Source organism: Aythya marila, assembly GCF_965140915.1.
Source record: "Aythya marila genome assembly, chromosome: 20".
In the NCBI taxonomy this organism is placed as follows: Eukaryota; Metazoa; Chordata; class Aves; order Anseriformes; family Anatidae; genus Aythya; species Aythya marila.
Window position 1 is genome coordinate 8,445,144 of NC_139061.1, and position 22,263 is coordinate 8,467,406.

General features: G+C 44.2%; 1 protein-coding gene across 4 annotated transcripts; it reads left to right on the forward strand.

Moving 5' to 3' along the window:
• Positions 1-3,755: 3,755 nt before the first annotated feature.
• On the forward strand, positions 3,756-21,782 carry RAD51C (RAD51 paralog C). Of its 4 annotated transcripts, XM_082776466.1 has the most exons (9): positions 3,756-3,917; positions 5,048-5,306; positions 5,513-5,679; positions 6,545-6,678; positions 9,121-9,252; positions 11,495-11,561; positions 15,119-15,179; positions 17,780-17,840; positions 21,516-21,782. In XM_082776466.1, the coding sequence occupies exons 1-9, from the start codon at positions 3,800-3,802 to the stop codon at positions 21,615-21,617; spliced, it is 1,101 nt and encodes a 366-aa protein (XP_082632592.1). In that variant the 5' UTR covers positions 3,756-3,799; the 3' UTR covers positions 21,618-21,782. The 4 variants fall into 4 exon arrangements, with proteins under 4 accessions (XP_082632592.1, XP_082632593.1, XP_082632594.1 ...); XM_082776467.1 differs by lacking the exon at positions 15,119-15,179; XM_082776468.1 differs by lacking the exons at positions 11,495-11,561; positions 15,119-15,179.
• The last annotated feature ends 481 nt before the right edge of the window (positions 21,783-22,263 follow it).

Genomic DNA, 22,263 nt, shown 5'->3' on the forward strand with positions numbered 1-22,263 from the left:
AAACTCTCTCCCCAACGGGTCCCACGGCCGCCGACCGGTCCCTAGCTCACTGCAACCCCCGGTTCCTGCATGGCCCTGCAGCCTTCCCCCTCTCCCCGTTCCCCGCCGCGCCCCCACCGCCGAGCGCGCCCCTGCTGCGGCCCCGCGCCCCCCGGGAGCGCCCCGCGAGCGGGTTTAACGGGACACGCCCCCTCATTTGCATGCAGCGCGCTGCCCGGCCAATCAGGCGCACCGCTCTCAGGGCCCCGCCCCCGCGCTGCAGCCCCGGAGCGGAGTCGGGGCCGGTGGTCCCCGGGCAGCGCCGAGCCGCCGGCAGGGGCAGGGTAGCAGCAGGAGCCCCGCGCGGTGCGGTGTCACCCGGAGGGGACAGCCGGGTGTCAGCGCAACACGGAGCGGCTTCTCCTGGCCCCACACTGCCTCCGGATCCTGCCTCACGCCGTGTCCCGGCGCAGCGCGCAGAGCAGGGCACCAAGCAGCACCCCATAGCCCCCGGGAAGCCCTGCTCCAGGGGTCACGGTGCTGCGGACGGAGCCCGAGGCACGCGGCCTCCCGGTGCCTCCCGCAGCCCGGCACGCTTCTTCTCCCCAGCCCACTACCGAGCTGTCCCAGTCCCCCAGGACCGCTCCCAGCACCCTCCATGCCGTCTTCCCTCCTACAACAGCCGGCTCCAGAACACCACCACGTAGCCCCCGCACTGGGGTGCCAACAGAGTTCCGAAGCAGTTCTTTCCACCACCCCCAGATCCTCGGGACACCGACACCCAAAGCAGCGTGGCCGCACCCTCCCCACTCTTAGTCCGGCCGCTGCTGTCCCTGCTACCGATGGGCACCGAGTGGCCGGGGGGGCACCAGGAGCTGCGCTGGCAAGAAGCAGCTCAGGGCCGATGTGTGCCAGGGGAATATGAACACATGAGCAGATGAAGTATTTCCATGAAACCGCTCATATTAAGTCTGTTTTTTTACAAGCAAAATAGGACACAAACCACTCAGCCTGTGCTCTCTCCCTCCCAAACCCCAGAAAGAGGTCGGGAACGGTCATCGATGGCGGGAGGCCCCTGCACTGCAGCAGCGCCGCCCGCCCGCCTCGCGCTCAGGAGACAGCACGCAGCTCCTCCTCGTGGCTTGTGACGCCGGACACTTTCGATCACACTCCTCTAGTTACCAACTACAGAAATGATCCCTGAAAGTATAGTCCTGACCCGAAATTGTCGCCCCAACGCGTCCCACGGCCGCGGACCGCACCCAAGCTCACGGCAACCCCCGGTTCCCGCACGGCCCCGCAGCCTTCCCCCTCTCCCCGTTCCCCGCCTCGCCCCCAGCGCCGGGCGCGCCCCCGTTGCGGCCCCGCGCCCCCCGGGAGCGCCCTGCGAGCGGGTTTAACGGAACACGCCCCCTCATTTGCATGGAGCGCGCTACCCGGCCTATCAGGTTCACCGCTCTCAGGGAGGGAGGAGTGTGGACACCGCTCCCGCTCCTCCACGCAGCGGGGCCGGGGGCGCCCCCTGGAGGCAGCGCAGCGGCTGCGCGGGCACGGGGGCGCCGCGGAGTGAGCGCAGCAGCGGCGTTAGCAGCGGTGGCACCGGGAACAGCGGCCGCGTGGGGCCGTAACGGGGCCGCTCCGTGACCGTGCTGAGCGAGGAGCTCCGGTGCCCGTGAGCGACACCGCGGCCACACGGCGCGGCCTCCCGGGGGTGGCGTGCAGGGAGCAGGCGGAGCGAGTCGGCTCTGCCGGCCCCGAGTGCCTGTGGCCACCCAGGGACAGGGATAAGGGGACCTCGCTGCATCCCCGCAGCCTGCTCCAGCCCGGGCAACACTGGGGTGGAGACCCCTGAATGCCCCCTGCGCAGACATGGAGCTACCGCAGGCACGGAGCTTTTGGCAGCACCGCAGTCTCTCTGTTAGGGGTTAAGAATTTGCTCTGCTTTTGACACCGTTAAAATAAGGACACAAACCACTCAGCCTGTGCTCTCTCCCTCCCAAACCCCACAAAGGAGTCGGGAACGGTCATCGATGGCGGGAGGCTCCTGCACTGCAGCAGCGCCGCCCGCCCGCCTCGCGCTCAGGAGACAGCACGCAGCTCCTCCTCGTGGCTTGTGACGCCGGACACTTTCGATCACACTCCTCTAGTTACCAACTACAGAAATGATCCCTGAAAGTATAGTCCTGACCCTACCACTCCGCCTCGTCGGGTCCCACGGCCGCCAACCGGCCCCTAGCTCACGGCAACCCCCCGGTCCCCACCTTAGTCCCCTGTTTCCCCCGTTTCCCCGCGCTCCGCCGCGCCCCCGCCGCCGAGCGCGCCCCCGCTGCGGCCCCGCGTTCCCCGGGAGCGCCCCGCGAGTGGGTTCCATGGCCACGCCCCCTCCTTTGCATGTAGCGCGCTGCCCGGCCAATCACACGCGCCCGCCGCCGGCCCCGCCCCGCAGCGCTCTAGGAGTGCCCGCAGGGCTGCAGCGGAGTCGCACCCCCAGGAGCTGCACCTGCTGCTCACATCCCTAAAAACGGTTTGAAAAAGATGATATTTGATCCCAGAATAATACCCGTACAGTCATATTTCTTGCCTCCAGGGACAGAGACCACGCCTCGAGCTCCCTGTTTTGTCCCTACTGCCTCCTTCTTGCTTTTTGTCCCAGTGCTTCTGTGCTATCAGAGTTCTGCTCTTTGAATCTCCAAGTTGAAAACAAAGCTGCTTGTAATAATGGGGTAGAACTGCATAAATACTACATTTCATTTGCAGTGCTCTTTTCTCCCTGTCATTAAAAATGTGGGTGCTAAAAACGCCAGCATTTAAGCTGTACTTTAAGACCTTTGCAAGCAGAACTAAAATTTAAACCCTATGTACATATTCCTAAAGCAGACTTCCAGAACGTTAGTTTTACAGTATTCAATTACTTCCTTACGATTTTGGTACTGTAACCTTGCAACTAAAACCTTAAGTCTTTCCAGATTACTTCTCTTCATACTTTTTTTTACTTATTGGTGCCGTTTACCAGAAAAGACCCAATATGCTACCTTTTGTAAACACCGTTCAATGACAAAACTGAATTAACAGACGTTATGCTGATTCTACCCGTTTACCACAAACACAAGCATACAGGAGTAAGTAAACCTTTCCTGCAATGACTTCTCTAAACTGAAGCTTTACCTTTTTTCAGAAGCTTCTTCACCTTGACGCAGTTCCCCTGTCTGACACACTCATGCATCTGAGCCTCGGGGGAGTCCCCTCTTGTCGTCCCCAGCTGCACAGGGCAGGGAATTGGAAGCGGGAGCGCGTGCGCCATCCTCTTCCCTCAACACAAATTGGCAGATAGCTGCAAATCACCACAGCAGGACTTATTCCTCGCTTCCGACACACCAGCAAGTGACTCTGAGCAGTGGCCGCTCCTTCCTCGGGGACCCTGAGGAGAGAACGAAGGCGCTGAGCCCGGCGGCTCGCTGAGGAGAGCCTGCCCCAGGCCTTAACACCCCGATGAGGGCAGAGGGGCACAAGGAGGGGCGCCGAGAGCAGACAGCGGGGAAATACCAACACACCTCTCACACCTGCGGGGCACAGAGGCCTCTCTGACGGGCTGAAGGGAGCACGGAGCCCGCACCCCCCCCCCCCAAGGACCCTCAGCACCCCCTCAGCACCAACCGCCCTCAACCGCCCCCTAACGGCCGCGGTCACGTGCCGGCTCTCCTCGCGCCTCAGCGGGCGGCGCATGCGCAGTGCTCCACCCCCCTCTCCCCCGGTTGCCAGGCGGGGCCTAGCGCGGCCCGGTGCGGCCTAGCGCGGCCCTGGGGGGGGGGACGGCGGCATCATGCAGCGGGCGGTGGGCAGCCTGCCGCTCGGCCCCGCGCTGAGGGCCAGGCTGGCGGCTGCCGGCTTCCAGACCGCGCAGGAGCTGCTGGACACCGGGCCCTGCGGGCTGAGCAGAGGTAGAGGCACGGGGAGGGCTCGGGTCGGCTCCGGGGGGAAGCGGGTGGGGGGCGCGGGGCTGGGCCCGGGGTTGGGGGGGGGTTGGGGGGGGCTCGGTGCTGCCTGAGGAGTCGCTCTGAGGGGACAGGGAAGGGGGGGGATGTTTAGGGAGTTCTACATCTCTCCAAGGAAGAAAATGGGCAAAAGTTCCTTCTCGTTTCCAAAATAATAATAATAATAATAATAAAAACAACACGAAATTCACAAAAAAGTTGAGTGATGAGTGCAAATAGGACGCTAAAAATTCAGAATATTCCCTTTTGCAAAAAAAAGTTGAGTGATAAGCACAAATGGGACGCTAAAAATTCAGAATATGCCCTCTCGCTGACTTCCCCCCTTGCACGTTTGAAGCACAGTCAGCCACCGTAAGCAGTTAGGAAGCTGCTTTTGTTTTAAGCATAAGAAAGTAACATGTACAGTTAAGAAGCTTTTTTCCCTTCAGGAATCTACAATGTGATTTGTACAGCCCTTGTAAGAAGCGCGCCGCGATTTTTATTATTAGAAATTTTGCTATCTATGATGATCCGTTGTAGTGGTAGCCAGATCCTGGCCTCCCTGTGTATAAAGATGTACCCAAGCGTGCTTGTGCTGCCTCACTTCTGTTCCTAGGGCTGTGCTTCACATCTAAAAATAAGGTGTGAAGGTGCTCAGCCCCGGAATACCCTGAGTACTCACGGTACCAGCAGTAGGTGTCACTACCACTTACTAGTCTGCAGACTGACTTTGTTTTTCAGGGCCTTATTTGCTTCAAATGGTATTAACTTAACAGTGCATTCAGTGTAGACGATGCACATTGCTCTCCCAGATCCTAACCGCATCTGCGAACAGTGCTCTGGGCTTTTTATTTACACAGTGCTTATTGCCACCAGTGCATCATTGGTCTGAGTTGCTTTGAAAATCATCTCTCTTGAAAATAAGGTCTTTAGTTCCGGAGATGTTGGCAAGCTCTGTGCACTATTACATTAAAATAATTAATAATTTTGAGTTATGCATCAGAATTGGCACATTTTGTTAAAAAGTTGTACTGTCTGTATTTTAAATTGCTGTTTATAAAAATAAGGTAACGTTTCATGATTTTTGTCTCTCCTAGAAATTGGAATCTCCAAAGAAGAGGCACTGGAGGCATTGCAGGTTGTAAGGCAGGAATGTTCTGGCGATGCAGCAAGGACTGCTGGGGGAGCTGGCACCACCAGAAAGTGCACAGCACTGGAGCTTCTGGAAGAAGAGCAGGCGCAGGGCTTCATCATCACCTTTTGTTCGGCCCTAGACAATATTCTGGGAGGTGGCGTGCAGCTGACAAAGATCACTGAGGTCTGTGGAGCGCCTGGTGTTGGGAAAACACAGCTATGGTATTTTATTTTTAGATTACTTTTGTGCAACTGAGAATCTTTTCTTTGTTGAATTTAACTACAATGAGAGTCCGGATCAATTCGCAGTTTGATGATGGCTAGGCACCTTCCTCTTCTATGTGTTTCTCAGCAGAAATGTAGTGAGTGAGGAGGGAAGATGATTGTAACAAACGTGTTTATGTTTTTGTCTTTGTTTCCCGTGACAGCATGCAGTTGGCGGTAGATGTACAGATTCCAGAATGCTTCGGGGGTGTCTGTGGAGAAGCGGTGTTCATTGACACTGAAGGAAGTTTTATGGTAGACAGAGTAGCGGATATTGCAGCCGCCTGTGTGCAGCACTGCCAGCTAATTGCTGAAGCTCATCAAGAAGAAGGTAATGATTCTGTGACACGTTTCTTTCTGTCTAGTAGGCTGGGAGCTGAGTGAAACTGGTGTGTCATAGGCTGCTATTTTGCAGTTTGAGAGTTTCAGCAGCAGTGCTGGCTTAAGCAGTTCTTGCTGCCAGCCTTTTACTTCCACCCCTACATATGATACCGTGAACTGCGTCACTGTGACTGGAGCCATGCTGCAGGCTGAGCTGATCTAGTTTAAGAATAACTCTTTTTTCTGGGTGATGATTCGTTGGTAGTTTTTTGTTTGTTTTAGGGATCTTGGTTTATCTTTTTTAAACATGAATCACTTTAATGATTGAATTTACAGCAAAAGCAAACAGCTCTGCTGGGAAAACTGAAGGATAAGGTGCTGCAGTGCAGGGACAGGAAGAGCAGCTGAGGAAAAAGAGAAAAGGCAGAATTTCTTAAGGCAGCATGGCTGAACGGTGTTTGAACAAAGATAAAAGGACACTTTTAGCCCAAGATAAATGGGCTACTTCCTGTACATTAAACAATGAATGATTAATGCTCACTGTTGTCCTCTAGTGGTGTTCTGGCTTGAAAATGATTTACAGGAAAAGTTCTTTTTCAGAAATTAATTTTTCATTTTTGGCACACTCCCTTGGAGATTCAAGTGTACCCACGTGCAAGTGCTGAGATAGCATCTGCTCGCTACCTTCCTGACTTTCCAGCCAGATGGAAGACATGTTTTCCACACTCTTTACCTTCACTGTTTGTCTTAACAAAGTTTTTGGGGTGTTTGCTGCTGTTGTTGCTGTATGTGGAAGGCATAGTATGGTGGAATGACAATAGTAGCAATGCACTAGTATGGATTTCTGACTCAGTTATTCATCTATTTATTCTCAGATCATCAGAAGGCTTTGGAGACTTTTTCTCTTGAAAGTATCCTTTCTCACATATATTACTTCCGTTGCCGTGACTACATAGAGCTTCTAGCACAGGTCTATCTGCTCCCAGACTTTCTTTCAGAGCATTCAAAGGTAAGAGTTATTGCAGACTTACCTGAAGATAACATTCATTTTTCCACTAAAGATTTTCAGGGATACTCTCCGGTATAATAAGAGTAACATGCTGGTGCCTCATCAGCTTGGCTGGCAGTAATGTACTGTCTGATGCCAGAGTACAAATGTAAAGCTTGTTTGCTTTTCATTCCTGTCCCAATTACTCCTGAAAGTAATTAGCTTTTGCTACCAATGCTGTCACCATTCTGAATCTCGAATTTAAGGTGAGGGTACTGGATTTTTGTTGCCACAAAGGTTATATTTCTATGAGGACTGATTTAGGAATCATCACACAACTGCCTTGCAGGTGTCTGAGCTCAGTGCGTGTGTGATGACTGTTGTGCAGGGGGATCAGAAGGACCTAGTGCCAGTTTTTTCCCCCCTGGAAGATCACTGAGGACCAGAAGCATCCTGCACATCTTGGCATCCAGAAAGTGACTGTAACTTCTTTCTAGTACATCTTCTGTTGCTACAAGCAACGAGAGCCTGCAGCTTAACTCTTGGGTGGACTACAGCCAAAAAGTTGCCTACCATCTAGTTCTTAGTGAAATGCTGTTGCAAGGCATATTTTCTCCACCTCCTTTCCAGATTTCTAGGTTCTACACAGCAGATCACTCCCGAGCAGGATTTGGGGAAGGAGATTTGTGCCTCATTGCAACAGAGCACAAATCAGTGTTGTTTGGTTAAATTGTTTTTTGCATATCATTTCCATTTTTGGAAGCTATGATCTTGAAAGCACAGATGGGAGTCTTACTTTTGCATAGTGTAGTCTGGTATTTCCCTTTCTCTGCCAGGTACTAACGGTGCCCTGTTGTGTTTGCTCTTGTGGAAAGAACACGGCTTCATTAGCACAGTTACATTGGGCTGCAGTTCTTTGGTACCATCTGTGCTGATTATTGCTGCTTGGCCTGGAGCCTGAAATACTGAAGGTTGCAGGAAAACCATAAGACCTTCTGGTGGTTCCTTGGACAGGCTATAAGTGGCTCGACAGATTGCTCATTGCAATCTAGCTCTCATTAAAATTAGTTTGATCCTTCTGTGCAGATCTGGAGCTGAGACTGGGGACTGCAGGAAAATCTCCAGGTTTTAGGTTTTGTTAGGAGAGATGCAAAGAAAGACGGGGTGATACAAGTTACTTTAAGATTCTAGTAGTAAGAGAAACAACGATAAAGTATAAAAGACTATCTTAGAAAATATCCTTGTCATAATAAACAATTCATTAAGGTCTTTCAGAGAAAAACTCTGATGTGAAGGGTATGTATTATTAAACTTTTTCAAAGCGAGGCTGTGTTATTTTATAACAAGTGCAGTGGGAAGAAAATAAACTAAATTACATCCTACCTGGGTTTTAATCTGATAGGCAAGTTACATAACTATGTATACATTCCCTTTTAATGTGAGTCATGTTTATACTGTTAAACTGATTGTTCTTACACTCAACAATTATACACAGCAAAGATGAACAGGCTCATAGAAATTAATTTGCAGGAAGGAGAAAAATGATAAGAGAAAAACATCTTATTTTGGTTCCAACTATTTGGTGTTCTTTTCAAATAAAGATTTTTTTTCTTCCAGTTGGAGCCACAGGGCCATTTCACTGTGTTTGCTGCAGGCTTATATGTTCCAGCCACAAAGCTACTTTCTACTAAATGAGTTAAATCAATATACAGAAAATGAGAATTTTCTTGTTTCCACTTTGTTGTCTTGTACGTTAATGCAGATAGCCAAGATTTTAGAGACAGCTTAACGTGAACACCGTAAGGCAATCCATCTCCCTTCTGTATTTCAGGCAAATTTGGGTCAACAGAACAGCTACAACAAATTAAGTTAGTATAAATCAAAATCCCAGACTAATGTTTATGTAGTGTCTTGAGGGTGATGAGCCTGCAGCAGCATTGTGCTCAGCTAATGATTGCTACAAAAGCCATAATTCAGCAAAGCAAGCGTCTCCAGGCAGGATAGATACTCAGCTCCATTGCATAGCGTCTGGACTATCTTAAAGCATCTGTTAAAATGAATGCTTCCGAGATAGATGGGACCTTCAGAATGTGATGATATTAACAGTGACTGCAAACAGCATGTCTTCTGGTTTTGGTTTGGCTCTTATTTTTTGAGGGAGAAGGTGAAATAAAGTGTTCGCGGAGAGTTGACTGAAGTATAGTTCTGTGAATAATACAGTACTGCACTTAGCAAGCATTCTAGTGCGTTTGGAGCTTGAGGTTCTTTACCTCGCACTCTTGTGCAATGCTGATTGTCTGCAATAACAATAAGTTTTATTTGATACTCTCGTGGATGCCAGTATAGAAAATTATCACCTTATATAAAGCATCCCGAAGCTGTTACAAAGAGCTGCAAGATCTCTTTTGTTTTTTTCAGTTTGTAGGATAGTAATGACAGTTCTTCCTTTTCTTCTGTGTTGAGGTCCGACTGGTGGTGATTGATGGAATTGCATTTCCATTTCGCCATGACTTTGAGGACCTCTCACTTCGAACAAGGCTTTTGAACGGTCTGGCACAACAGCTGATCATCATAGCGAATGATCATAAATCAGCGGTAAGTCTGGGTAGGCTTAAATCACAAAAGATGCTACTTTGGAATAAATACATTACAAAGAATTAAACCAATGTGATTTGTAGTTGTCTGTAGACAGCAAATTAAAGCTGCAGGAATGTCCTTTCCTATTATGTTTGCCAGTTTGATTGGTAAGTATAGATGAATCACACAGGCAAAACTGTGTAGATGGAAAATTCTTGCACTTGCCAAAGTAAGTAAAATTTGAATAAAAAGCATCCTGTGAATCTTAATTAAATGGTAGTGTGTCTTTTTTTCCTATTGTTTCATATCATCTTCTTCCATGGTTTGGTTGGAAATAGAATGCTTCTTCAGTAACTTCTCCCTACAAAGCACACACGTTAAACGCCATCAGAATATTTAGCAGTTACAACTACCCTTTGTTTAAAAATAAACTACTGTCTCAGTGGAGGCTCTGTCCTTAAGGAGGAAAAACAATTTATCTGCTGCAGTTTGGTTTGCTGTTTTGGCACCCATGGAAACCCACAGCTTCCTTCCTGGGCATTGTTCCTCCATCATTTATGCCAGTATGGAGGCCTGCAAGTGTGCAGCCATGTAACCAGCAGATGGCACTCGGAAGCTGTATCTGTTCCAGAAGTTGTTTTGGCAAGTCTGTTATGGCACAGAAAAGCATTGTTCAGGAATTAGAGCTTACTGGGTCTCAAAATGGTGCTTGCCACTGTATCTGTTTCCAGGTGTCTTGCTTCCTTGTCACCCACAACTCTCTCTCGCAATTGGCTTTGTTCGGAACTGCTAAAAATGAGCCTTCCCTTCTGCTTCCTCTGATAGCTGCAGGAAGGGAAGGAGCACAGCTCTGTGTTCTGCCTGGGTTAGGTGATGGTGCTCACTGCTGAAAGCGTGCCCCTTTTCCCCCATGACATGAATTATAAATGCTCCTCCTGTTGGTGTGAGCACCAGGGGACACGAATGTTATGTGACTGTTTCGTTTGCACAGCCTCCAGTTAGAGTGCTTTCACTCATAAATTGGGTACCTGGTGACCTTGAGAGGGAGTGGTTGTCATTGTATCATGTTTTTTTTTGTCAAGGGAAATACACTTTTTTTTTCTATTGAAAAAGAGAGGAGTTCAGTACAAACCCTTGCTAAATAAACACATGATTAAAAAAGAATGATCAGTCACAGAGCCTCAGAAATGGTTTAACTCAGTGACCTTCTCGTTAGTTCTTGAGTTAGACTGTTTGCAAGCTACGTGGAAATAAATTCGGAAATTACTTGACTGGCAGCAGAGCTGGGCAATCTGAATGGTAGCAAGGTAATTCTCTTGAGTTTGTAAAGGTGAACTCAGTGGGTTGTGCTGGGATGTCCAGAGCAGCCCTTCCCCAGTAATGAGGTGGGAAGCCTTTGGGGTGCTGCTGTCATCCATTTGTGATGAGTTTTAGCGTGTGCCCCTTGTGCTCAGTGGAGTTGCTTGCTCTAGTGTGCTTTTCTACCTGTTCAAGTAAGAATCATACAGCATGTCAAACAATGAAAACCCGTAAGGTTTAAGATAGGTACATTGGTTTTTTATTTTATTTTTCATTTTTAATGAACTTTGCAATTAATATTTCTGGCTCTTTTCTGTCTCACCCACCCCCATTTCTACCAGAGATCTAACCTAGACTGTCTGTGAACCTCCTACGAGTGATTTGTGCTGCGAAAACACTCCCCCGCTCTGTCTGTTCACTTTCATTCTGCTTTGTATTGTACCCTCTTGCGCATTTTTAGACTACAAGGTGCAGAAATTCTGTTAATCACTAGACTTATACACGCTTTGTGCAGCACCATCAAGTTCATTTATGCCACAGTGACTGAACTCTTGTCTCTGTATAGAGGGCTAGTACAAGTCATGTGCATCTAGATACTGATCCAAACAGTATTCAATACAAATGCTGTAGAAGATACAAGCTGTGCAGAATTTGTGTCCCTTGGGAAAGAATAAAATTATTTATTTATTTATTTATTTATAAGTCTTGAATGATAGATTTAAAGGCCTTTCACGCACACTGAAAATACATTTTGCAGGCTTGTCTTATTTTGTTTTGGCTGTTGAGAAAAGATGAGGCACCTTTATAGTTTCTTCTTGTTAACACACTGCTTCATTTCCGTTGGCAAGAGTTGTGCTTAAGGAATTATTTCATCAATAAAGCTTTTTACAAATCCGTGCCTTCCCTCCCACTAGTATGCTGCTTTTCTGGAAATTTTGTTTGCTTCTGTTTCCATTTATAGGTAGTTCTGACAAACCAAATGACAACAAGGATTGGACAAAGCCAGTCCACGTTGGTACCTGCTTTAGGTAGGTGTTTAGCTTGTGAGTTGAAACCTGAGTTAATGTTTCCATGTACGACTTCTCTTTTGGCATTGTGAGCAAAGGAAATGAAGTTGCCTGCTGAATTTCTGCAGAGTAGCGGAATCCATGGTGAAACTGTTAGTCCCATCTGGAACCGCCAGCACTGGGGAACTGCAGTAGGGCTTATATATGTCAGCATTGTAATTATAATTAGCAACTATTAAATTTTATTCTAAATGCAAACATGGCATGGAGGTTAGAGTTACGGTTAGGTATTTGAAAAGGGATTAAAAATGTCAAATGTCATGACATTTGAAAATTGCAGGAACTCAGATTGAGAACATTGGACTTTTTTTTTTATTTTTCAACAATTTTTAATACTTAACTCTGTATTATTACACCTATCAGTATTCCTGAAGCAGACTGAATCACCCTTTAAGGGGAAGCACATGGTGCTGCTAAGAACAGCCTGAGTATCTAGATTGAGACCTGCATCTAGTGTGATGCAGCCTTCCCCTGAGGATCTTAGGCTGTGGAGGAACCTCTGTTCCAGCTGCAGCTGTGTCAGCTAAGGAGGCCACTACTACTGCTGGAGGTCACTGCCTCATCCTTTATGCTGGCTGAGCTGTTTATGTGACTGTCTCCCAATCCATTTCTGCCAAAAGTGGGCCAGGTAAGCTTCAGCTATTTAAGTAGTAAGTAAGCTGCTGGTAAATCAGGTAATTTAGGTTGAAACTGTCTGGTGAGTGATCATACAAAGAAGGTAGGGATGGAGGAGGGAGCATTAAACCTCTGGCACAAAGGTGGCGATGACCAGGTTAAAGCACCAACAAGAACACATGTCCAGTTTAGTGGTTGCACACCTCAAAATACACTGCAATTTCCTGAATTCCCTGAGAATCATTCACTGCCTCTCCAGATAAGTTTAAATTGTTTGTTTTGCCATTACACTTGAACATGTTTCTATTGCTTATTTGCAAAGGTGTTTCTTACTTGGTGCGTGGCTGGAACTGCCTACCCATTGCTCCCTGCAGCTAGGATGTAGAGGGGAGTTCTTTGTGGGATCCTCAATTACAGCCTGCCCATAGTGTGTTTAAGTGTTCTTTTTACGGGCTTCCATTTCACCCTGTAATGAGCAGAATAACTCATATAGAGTTTTCTGCTGGTCTGGTCTCCCTAGCCATAGGGGAAAATAGAACAGCTCTTCTGAAGTAGAGGTTTTGACAAATTAAGAGTTAAATTCTGAGCTTTTTCTTCTTGTAGGTCATAACTACACATTATTTTGTGATGCAGTTAAAGGGCACAAATTCTCTGACCACAGCTTCAGTTTCTGTGAACTAAGTAATGAACCCCTTGTCCTGGAGGGGAAGGAGAGAAAGGGGACAGTACAAAGGCAAAGATGTTCTCAGTGTCTGTACAGGCATTGAACCATTAGGCACAGATGTAAGATAAGATGAACAAATACAGATCATCTCCTTGGAGAATGTGGAACTCTGAGCTGTGCATGCAGATAAAGCACCAGCTTTCAGTATCTGACCCTTTTTGTCATTTTTGCCTCTTGCTCTCTGATGTATTAGTTATTTTTGGCAGCCTTTCTGGCTATAGACTGAATTAAAGCTAATAGATTCTGTCCTTTTTAAATAGCCAGCAATGTTTGAGAGCTATTCTGTTTATTAAGTTGCAGGGACAATAAAGAATATGAAAGGATTCAGAGCAGGCTATAATTCATAGGCATCACGTATTGTCTTGCGCATATTTTTACTTTTTACAAACATTTAATTTGACATAACCTCCTATTGACCATAAACTGATTGTGACTCTCACCAGAGCGTGTGTAACCACATGGTGTTGTTGAACTAAATAGTATGTACCCTGCAAAATTGAGGGTTTGTAGCAGCTGGTAAAATATTCAAGCAAGGAGATGTTCTGTTCATTCTAAACAGCAATATCTCAAGTTGAGTATTTCAGAATGATACAAAGCTGTTTTCAATTTGATGTGAATTTATTCCATAGACTCAGTGCAAGTATTGAGCTGGTGGATTACGGTGTGGCTTTTTATGACCCTCTCTGAAAGGATGCTATTTCAACAGCCCCATTGTAAAGGCTAAAGAACCTCATACTCAGCTATGCTTGGTTGTAGCCAAATAAACTATTTAGGAATGGGTCAGGAGCAAAACCCCAAGTGAAGTGAATCCTATTGCCTCCCCTACATATTTTTTCCCCCATTGACTAGTAAGCCTTTGACATTTCTAAGATTGTACAAAGGCATTAATCTCTAAACTCTTACTCATCTTCCTAGCAGAAGGAAAGCTCTTAATTATGAGGAAAAAAAGCACAGATGCTGCAAGGTATTAAGTCAAGAGCTTTATGGAGGGGCAGCTCTCTTTCCCACCAGTGATAGCTAAGCTGGGTATTCCTAGACATTTCTACTTGATATATTTAGAAAGGAGGTCAAATATTAATCTGCAACCAGTTTAACTCAGAAATGTCTCATTTTACAGTAGCATACTTTTCTTATATTTGATAGAGTTGGAAAAATTCTGGTGTGGAATTTGTACCCATTGTAAAATGTGTTTTGATCTCTGACTCGGAACTGTGTCTGGTAGCCAAAATCTCAAATTAAATATCATGGAGCAGGGTCTGGCAAGATGCCTAGAGGGCCTAGGTCTTCAGCCAAATCATGTTTTTTTTCTTTACCATGCTACAATGAGTACCGGAGCCCATGGGGCATGTGGGCCTAGCGACGTGATGGAGATCCAATGAATAAGTGATCCAGAAGTTAGACCTGTGTGCAGGTGAATAGGAGAGGCTTGCAGCACTTAACCCAAATGACTCTTAAAATCTAATCCATCTTCAGACTACTGAAGGGATGAACAGAGAAAAACACCAAATAAATCTGTCTGTAAATTGACTGAGTTTGCTAGGGGTGAAAAAACGGTCGGGCCATTTCCCATGAAATACAGTAACATTCCTAACTTGGTTCTCTTTTTATTTTTCTTTTCCCTTCACTTTTGGTTGTGTTCCTTTTGCATTCTTCTGTCAGAAGTGGAAGACTGCTTCAGGGACCCTTAATACTTTAATAATCATTGACTTTTTCCCAAAGCATGTATCCCAAAGGGAGTGATGTTTGCTTATAATTACGCCTAAGAGACAGAATATCAGAATCTTAGAGTAGGATTTAGACATACCCACTAGACTTCTTAAGTAGTAATTAGAAAAATCTTTTCTTCCTACTGCCTCTGTTTTCAAGATTAGTCTAGTACCCATCCTTTATTAAGTATACATAAAAAATTTCTACAAATACAAAAAGTACTGCATCAAGCTTTCTATAAAATACAGTGGAGTCCATGGGTTATTCATTGTCTCAGTATATTTGATCCTTGCATGTATGAAAAAGATGTGATTCGTTACTACAAGAAAAGTATATATGGTTTAATCATGGTGGGTTTTTTGTTTGTTTGTTTGTTTGTTTGAAGACTGGTCTAATTTCACTTCAATTTACTGATGCTGCTGCTGCTTTTATAGGAGATAAATAAAATGGCCTGTCATTTTATGTTACCCAGGAGAAAGCTGGGGACATGCTGCTACTGTGCGTTTAATCTTTCACTGGGACAAAAGTCAGAGGTAAGTGAAAGTGTAGGCCAGTAAGGTACATAGCAATACTGAGAAGTGTGACATTTCAGAGTCTTTTCAAACCAGCTCTAGTTGCCAAGTAGGGTTTTGAATTTGACTTTTGTGCTTGGTCTTCTATGACCCAGGCTATTGAGACTTAAGAACTATCTAGTTCAACCTAAGATGGTGTCACTGAACTGTTCTGCTTCTCCTTTTTACTATGGTCAGCTTGTTGCAGTGCTGTGCCATGTCTGATCAAAATAGCCTAATGGCAGTTCCTTAGGCTCAAGAGTTCAGGATCTGGCAGCTAGGTTTAAAAAAAAAAAAAAAAAAAAGTTACGGCTTGTCTCTGTCACAGACTTGCGAGCTTTCCTGCAAATTCATTCTCACTGTATGTACTTTGCAAGCAGGGAGTAGAATTTCTTTGCTTCTGTCTTTTAGGCCCCGGTCAGTATAAATCTGTTTGATGCCAAAGAAAGCGTTCCACCTGCATATTAAGTCTCACAAAGACAGAACAGAGGCCCCTTAGCCTCAGTGGCAGCTGTTGGACCTTTCCGGTTTTAAATGTGGTAGGATGGTTCTGAAATACTGGACAGCTATGCAAATACTCAGTTACAGTGAGCTGTAGAGGATTGGGAAGAGAGCTGCCTTACAGTACAGAGTGGACCTATGGAAGATCATTTTAGAAGCCCAAAGGAGTGAAGATGACCCTTCTAAAAACAGTATAAACTTCTGTCTGCTGCAGTGAGGTCTGCCTTGTTTCCTGGTTCTTTCTGTATTGCAAGCTCACTTCCATTTCCTGGACAGTTGAATTTGCCTTGCATGTAGTATCGCAGTGCTGCAACTTGAGACTTGAGGAGGCTTGGTTCAATTCCCTAATCGTCTGCAAACAACATACAAAAATGCTACTGGAGTGCTGTAGTGCATAGTTTTGCTTGTTAAACTTGAAAGAGAAATGCTGTGACATTTTCTTACGGAATTTTGTTTTTCAGATTCTGAGTTTGAAGGCAATGCAGAATGATTACAGCTGTCTGTTTAATTTTGAATTAAATTAACACTGATTAGTTAACAGCCTTTATAAGGGAGAAGTTGCATCAACATGACGATTGCGGAATGAACAAAAGTTAATTTTGTATATCAGAATTGAAGAGCTTTTTTTTCCTTCTGCAACAGAGTGAGGAAATATGAAGGTATAGGTTCCAGAAAGAAAGACAAAGATAGGCAAACGTGGTTTATTTACTGTGCTAAATATGCAGCTAACGTGGAGCAGGGCCTGCGGAAGCATAACAATTTAGATTTTAACTGCCTATCTGTAAAAAGCAGAAGTAGCTAGCTTTTGTTGCACGTGTACATAAGTTACCTGTAGCTGATGATCCATAGTGGTTTTGTCGTTCTTGGTTTTATATTAGGTTATTGAGGTGCAAAGATGACCATTAGAGAATCCATTTGCCTTTTTTATTATTATTATTTTACTGTGCTTTGACTAAATGTGATACCTGTCTCTTTCTTTCTCTCTACTACTGGAAATGTGTCAGAGCTTAATTACAAGGGCTCTCAGTACTGTGAGGAAAGATCCTGTTGAGTCAGAGGTATGCAGCAGAGCTCCAGCTGAGCGCTTGTAAAAGCATGGCTTCTACAGCTTCAGATTTAGGCTGTTTTGTAAAGTGTAACCCACCACTTACATGTTCTGAGGAATTCCCTGCGTAGCTAATATGAAGTGGCAGTGTTCCTCAGGCTGTAATTACGTGCTCTCTAATAGAATGGCACCTCAGGGAGGGGAAAAAAAAATAATTAACAAGATCCTTGGTAAGCTGTCCTGGAACAGAGAGAACACTTTCTGAATTGGCTTTGCATAAGTGTAGTTTTGGGCAGGTGGGCTTGGTGCAGACTAACAGCCATGGAACTGGTTGAAAAATCTCTTGCTGTTGAGGTGTTTTGCAATCTTCAGTCTGTGTTATACAAGCACTTACTGGGCTAGGTGCTGCATAAGCAGAAATCAAGATACATTGCTTAGAATCTAAATGAACAAAATCGAAAAAGTGTTAAAGGAGAAATACAAGAGAAATGATTTACTCAAAGCTATGCTGTATGTCAGTGGCAAGGTCAGGCTTAGAAATAAAACATTTTGTTCTCATTCTTCATCTACTAGGTTATATTGACAGCCTTGTGAAGTACCTAGGAAAAAAACTCCCAGAAAGTTTTTGAATTCTTGAGAGTATCTCCCAACCCTGAGAGGTGAAGCAACAAATGATTGCTTAATGTAGTAGGAAAGAATTATGCTCAAAACCTTTTTTGTTTGCATTTTAAGAAAGTGGCATTTGAAATTAATTCAGAATTAATATTGTTCATAAAAAGTGATGAAATACTGTGATGAAGCAAGGCTAATTAGTCGTTCTTTGTTAGTAGGCCTGTATTGTATTTGAGCTGACAGGTCACACAGGGAGGGGATTTTGGCATCCACAATTTATACAACCTATATGAAAATACACACATAGGAATTGCACTGGTGATCTACTCCATGATTGTGGGAAAATTTGGGTCTGATCATTTGGTTACTTGGAATTTTGTATTATTGTATCGCTGATGATTATTATCTGTTTTTGTTTAACCAGGTTGGCAACGTTGTACAAATCACCGAGCCAGAAGGAGTCAACCATACCATATACCATTACAGTTAGTATTTCTTTTGGGATGGAGATACAGAAATGTTAGATGTAACTTTTCAGATACAGACAAATCTGAGAATGCAGTTTGCTTTCTTAGTGTTGCATTTCAGCTTACTTAGCCAGGAATACTGGGATGTCTCCAGGTTAACGAATATTTTGCTCCTTTTTATAAAAATGTTCCAGCATGTTACTGCTCTTAAGAGTTAAAAGAGTTTGATTTCAAGAACAAATTTACCGGCAACGTGCATCCATCTCTTCTTGTGCTATTGCTGCTTAGTTTATCTGCCCTTGATGTTAACTCTTGGCCTATGTGCGATTCCAGAAGACAGTCTTGCACTCTGAGCCTTCCTTTCGGGAGACCTCAGCAAGCCAGGCTGCTTTCTCTCTTGTCAGACTGTTTGTTTCCCCAGTGGCTCCTCTCTGCATCTGTTGCAGTTTGAATGTATTTTTTTTAGGACAAGAATGAGCATCACATATGGTATTCCAGAGGCCTTAGCAGTGCTTTATGCCATACATATTTCCACATCTCTGCTCTAAGTACTTTGCCTGATATAACACAGGTTGTACTTAGGTCTTTTGTAGCTTTTGTAGTGTCCTACCAGTGACCTTATGACCAGGCAGTACCTACAGATTTTCTTCTTCCATCACTATTAAACGATGAGCCTCCAGCTGGAGTCCTTATTCAGCCCTAGGTAAATTCTATGATTTTCTTTTGTGGAGTGCTTAGGTGCATATTAATGAGAATATATATTGTCTAAAGTGTTTATAGGTTAAAAAGTAAGCACTCAACTTTTATATCTTCAAATGTCAGATACATAGGTACATGCCATAGCTATTTGCTGTGTGTCCTCATGGAAACACGTTGCCATAGCATTTCCTGCAGATTTTAATGCTGCCATAAAATGAGGTCTTCAAACTATTGAGTAGAAATCTGATTCTTTTTCCTCACTTCTAAATATATTCACCTGGATAGATGAAATACCACTTTATATGTTATTTTTTTATTATTTTTTTTTTTAGATCTGTAAAGACTGGAAGGGTAAATGGGAACACATTCTAAGGTTGTTTAGATCATGTGGAGTGACTGTGTAGCCCTCTCTCTCCAGCTGCCAAACGCATGGATTTTATCTTAGTTTAATTGCCTTTTCAGCTTTATACATATTATAAAACAGCTATGCTCTCCTCATCCATGTGAATGCACACTATCTTGAAATACAGTTGAGCATGCATCCTAATCAAAGATTAGTTAAAACTTCAGATTATCCCCGTGTTTTTTTTCCCCCTTAATCCTGTTGAGCTGCTTCAGCAGACGGTTTCTGTAAGTAAAAAAAAAAAATTGTATTATCCCTGTTTCTTTCATGAAATTCGTGTCTAATTGTAACTGTTTGCTGTTATTATTTCTCATTCCCATCTCAGTGGTTAAACTGGAAGATGTAAATATGTGTTCAGTGCTTCCAAATAATCTAGCACATCTGTGTGTGCATACATCTATAACCAGCATACAAAAAATCATAAATTCAAGAAGCTCAGATCCTCCAAGATGCTTAGGCTTATACGTGCTGTTAATTTCAATGCAAATCAGATAGCCAGTTTGTCAAAAGTACCAAACTGTTCGGTGCCTGTATGCTGATGGAGAAGTATGTAACTTAGTGCCTGAGCTCTAGTTCTTTTCCAAGTGTTGGTCACCAGTCTGAGCAAGCGTGGAAGCTGTGAAACACCTACCAAATTAAATACTACTTTTCACAGGCTGATAAAGATTCATTCTTAAGTGCAGAATAAGAAATGCAAATGGATTTAAGCACAAGGGAGTAAACGGGTGAATCAGATGAGCTAAATGTCCCAGGTAGTATGACCTGATTATTTGATCATGAAAGGCAGAGACCCAGAACCTGTATCCTGGGTAGGAACTGTTGGTATTTCCCTGAAATTTGGAGAGTCTGCCAGACTAACAATGAGAATACCTTTACCTTTCAAGTAATAACACCATCTATCTTTGTCAGTCCTGATGCAGTCTGGACTCCAGGAGACACTGAAGACCAACCCAGAATGACAGTAATAAGTCCAAGCTACATAGGTCCAAGTGGCCCTTTTCAAACCACAGTTCTGTTAGCCATGTTCTCTCCATATAAAGATGATTATCAGGCTTTGGATACGCATACAAAATTCTTATTTTCTTTTTCACTGGAGAGAGGCTGTGTCTAGTATATACATGCCTTTAACTGAATGCAAAACATCCATACTAAGCAGCCTACTCCATCATGTTCTGGCCTTTATAGCCATTGGAATGCTTTTACCGAGAGTCTAGCATGCTGGATTAAGTGGATTCTTGGCTTTGATCCACCTTTGTGCCTAAGGGAAATGGCAAAGATTAGATGCAAGCAGCAGTGAAACACTAAACTTGAAGATTCCCCATTATGCTATTTAGAATAACACTTGAGTTGCTTAAAATAGAGGGACTGCACAAGTTCTGCCCTTGTGGCGCTCTAGCTGTTTGTTCCCTTAAAAAAAAAATAGCAGACTGAGGCATTTAGAAATAGAAATAGAGAGATGAAAGACTTAAGCAAAACATTTTGTTTGGTTTTGTCTTGGGTTAATCTTGGTGTGGGACACGTTGGCATTTTATATAAAATAAAATGTCACATATTTGATAGTAATTCTAGCTGATTTTTCACACTGCACTAACCTGAAGTGCCAGCCTTCCTGAAATGCTCTCACCTCCCTCCCCTTGTCTCTACCTGGGTGTTTAGGATTCCCAAAACAATTTCTTTTTCTGTTTAACACCTTTTCCTGTCTTAAGTCTGTACTGCAGTGAGAGCCCTTCACCAAGCTGTCAGCAGGGCTCCCTACACAGCATTTGGAGATGGAAAGACAGTTGCAGGCTTCATATAACATCTCAATGTTATGTGATAATTGATGACATTTAACTAACCAAATTTTCCAGATCTTTCATATTTTAATATCTTTTAATATCATCAAACTGTGAGCTAATGCAACAGAAAATACCAGAGTTACTAAGCAAATTAGATCACCTTAAGCTCTCTACTGGGTAGCAGCATCTAGTTTTCAATTCGATGTGTAGTTTTTGGCAGTTAAAGGTTCTCAGCCCATTGTGTCCCATAAATCACTATGCTGGGACAGTCTCTGCAGTCTGGAAAGACTGATTCAGATACCCTGTTCTTAAAATGTCTCATCAGTGTTTTCAGTTCATTAAATAGATGCATGAAGCAAAAATACCCTAGGTCTTAGAGATTTTCAGTTTTGTTTCTGAAAATGGCTGAGGTGATTAATAATCCAGCAGTCATCTTGCTTCCGTGGGAGTTTGACTTGAATATGGGCTGAAGGATTTGACTTTTAATTTAAATAAATAGACAGCATAAGTTAATTTACAGAGAAGCACTGCTTTGCAGTCATAGGGGTTATTAATGGTAAAATGAAAATGCTAGCCTCACTGATGAAGAGAAAGTATCTTTAAAAAGTAAAACCAGGAGAGGCAGTTATTAGTCAGTATGTGTGCTGAGAACCTTTCAGTTCTGAGCTTAGCCTGGTCTATAAACATTCTGCAGCCACTCAGCTAAAATAAACGATAGCATCATGCCTTCCTTATTCTGATCTTCTGGGAACTAGTTACTCATGCTTTATATCCATAGAAGTGATATCACATGATTTTACTTACATATTACAGCCCCATGGCTTCCGAGATGTGCAGCCTCCAGCTGTCACCCAAAACATGGAAAGTACTGAAATGAACCCTCGCAAACGGCCTCGGAGAGAAGAGGAAAAATAACAGCGATTCAAAAGAGAATACAAAAAGGTGTGCTACTGGAGAACAGCTGCATAGAGAACAAGCAACCAGAGGTAGCCTGAGAGACTCTTTAACTTAAATTCCTGCTTCTGGACATTATTTTAATGTTAAAACTACACTATGAAAATTTATGTGGCAGAAAACTCCTTTGTGTATGGCATAATTTTATAATAAAATCTTTTTTATATAATAAAAGGCTTCTGCTTTTTTGAGATGGAGAATACAACTACTTTTACTCTGGGTAAAAAAAAAAAAAGAAAAGGCAATGCGAGCATCTAGTGCAGTATGTTTAATGACACAGTTCTTGATCACTCATCTGTTTTTGTGTGCCTCTGAATTTTAACAAGGTTTCATGCAGCAATCTGCTCGCCTGCCTCAAACCAGGGCAAAAAGCTGTGGAGCTGCTGATAGATGCTCTAAGATAAATACATGCTTAAATACTATGCCAGATTGGGACATTAGCCCTTACCTGCTGCAAAGTCCTTGATCAAGGGCAGTCAAAGCACTGTTTTGAACTTCTCATTTATCTTGTAGTGGTAAGATAGAGACAAAAGACTAGATTTGAAGGACAAAAGCTTTAATCCATATGTTCCTATCTGGGTAAGTGAGAATGTTTACCATTGTTTGA

Coding starts and splice junctions, on each gene's coding strand:
- RAD51C (XM_082776466.1), top strand. CDS start 3,800: ATGCAGCGGGCGGTGGGCAGCCTGCCGCTCGGCCCCGCGCTGAGGGCC. Junction 6,679..9,120: donor TTCTTTCAGAGCATTCAAAG/GTAAGAGTTATT, acceptor TTCTGTGTTGAG/GTCCGACTGGTGGTGATTGA. Junction 15,180..17,779: donor CACTGGGACAAAAGTCAGAG/GTAAGTGAAAGT, acceptor TTGTTTAACCAG/GTTGGCAACGTTGTACAAAT.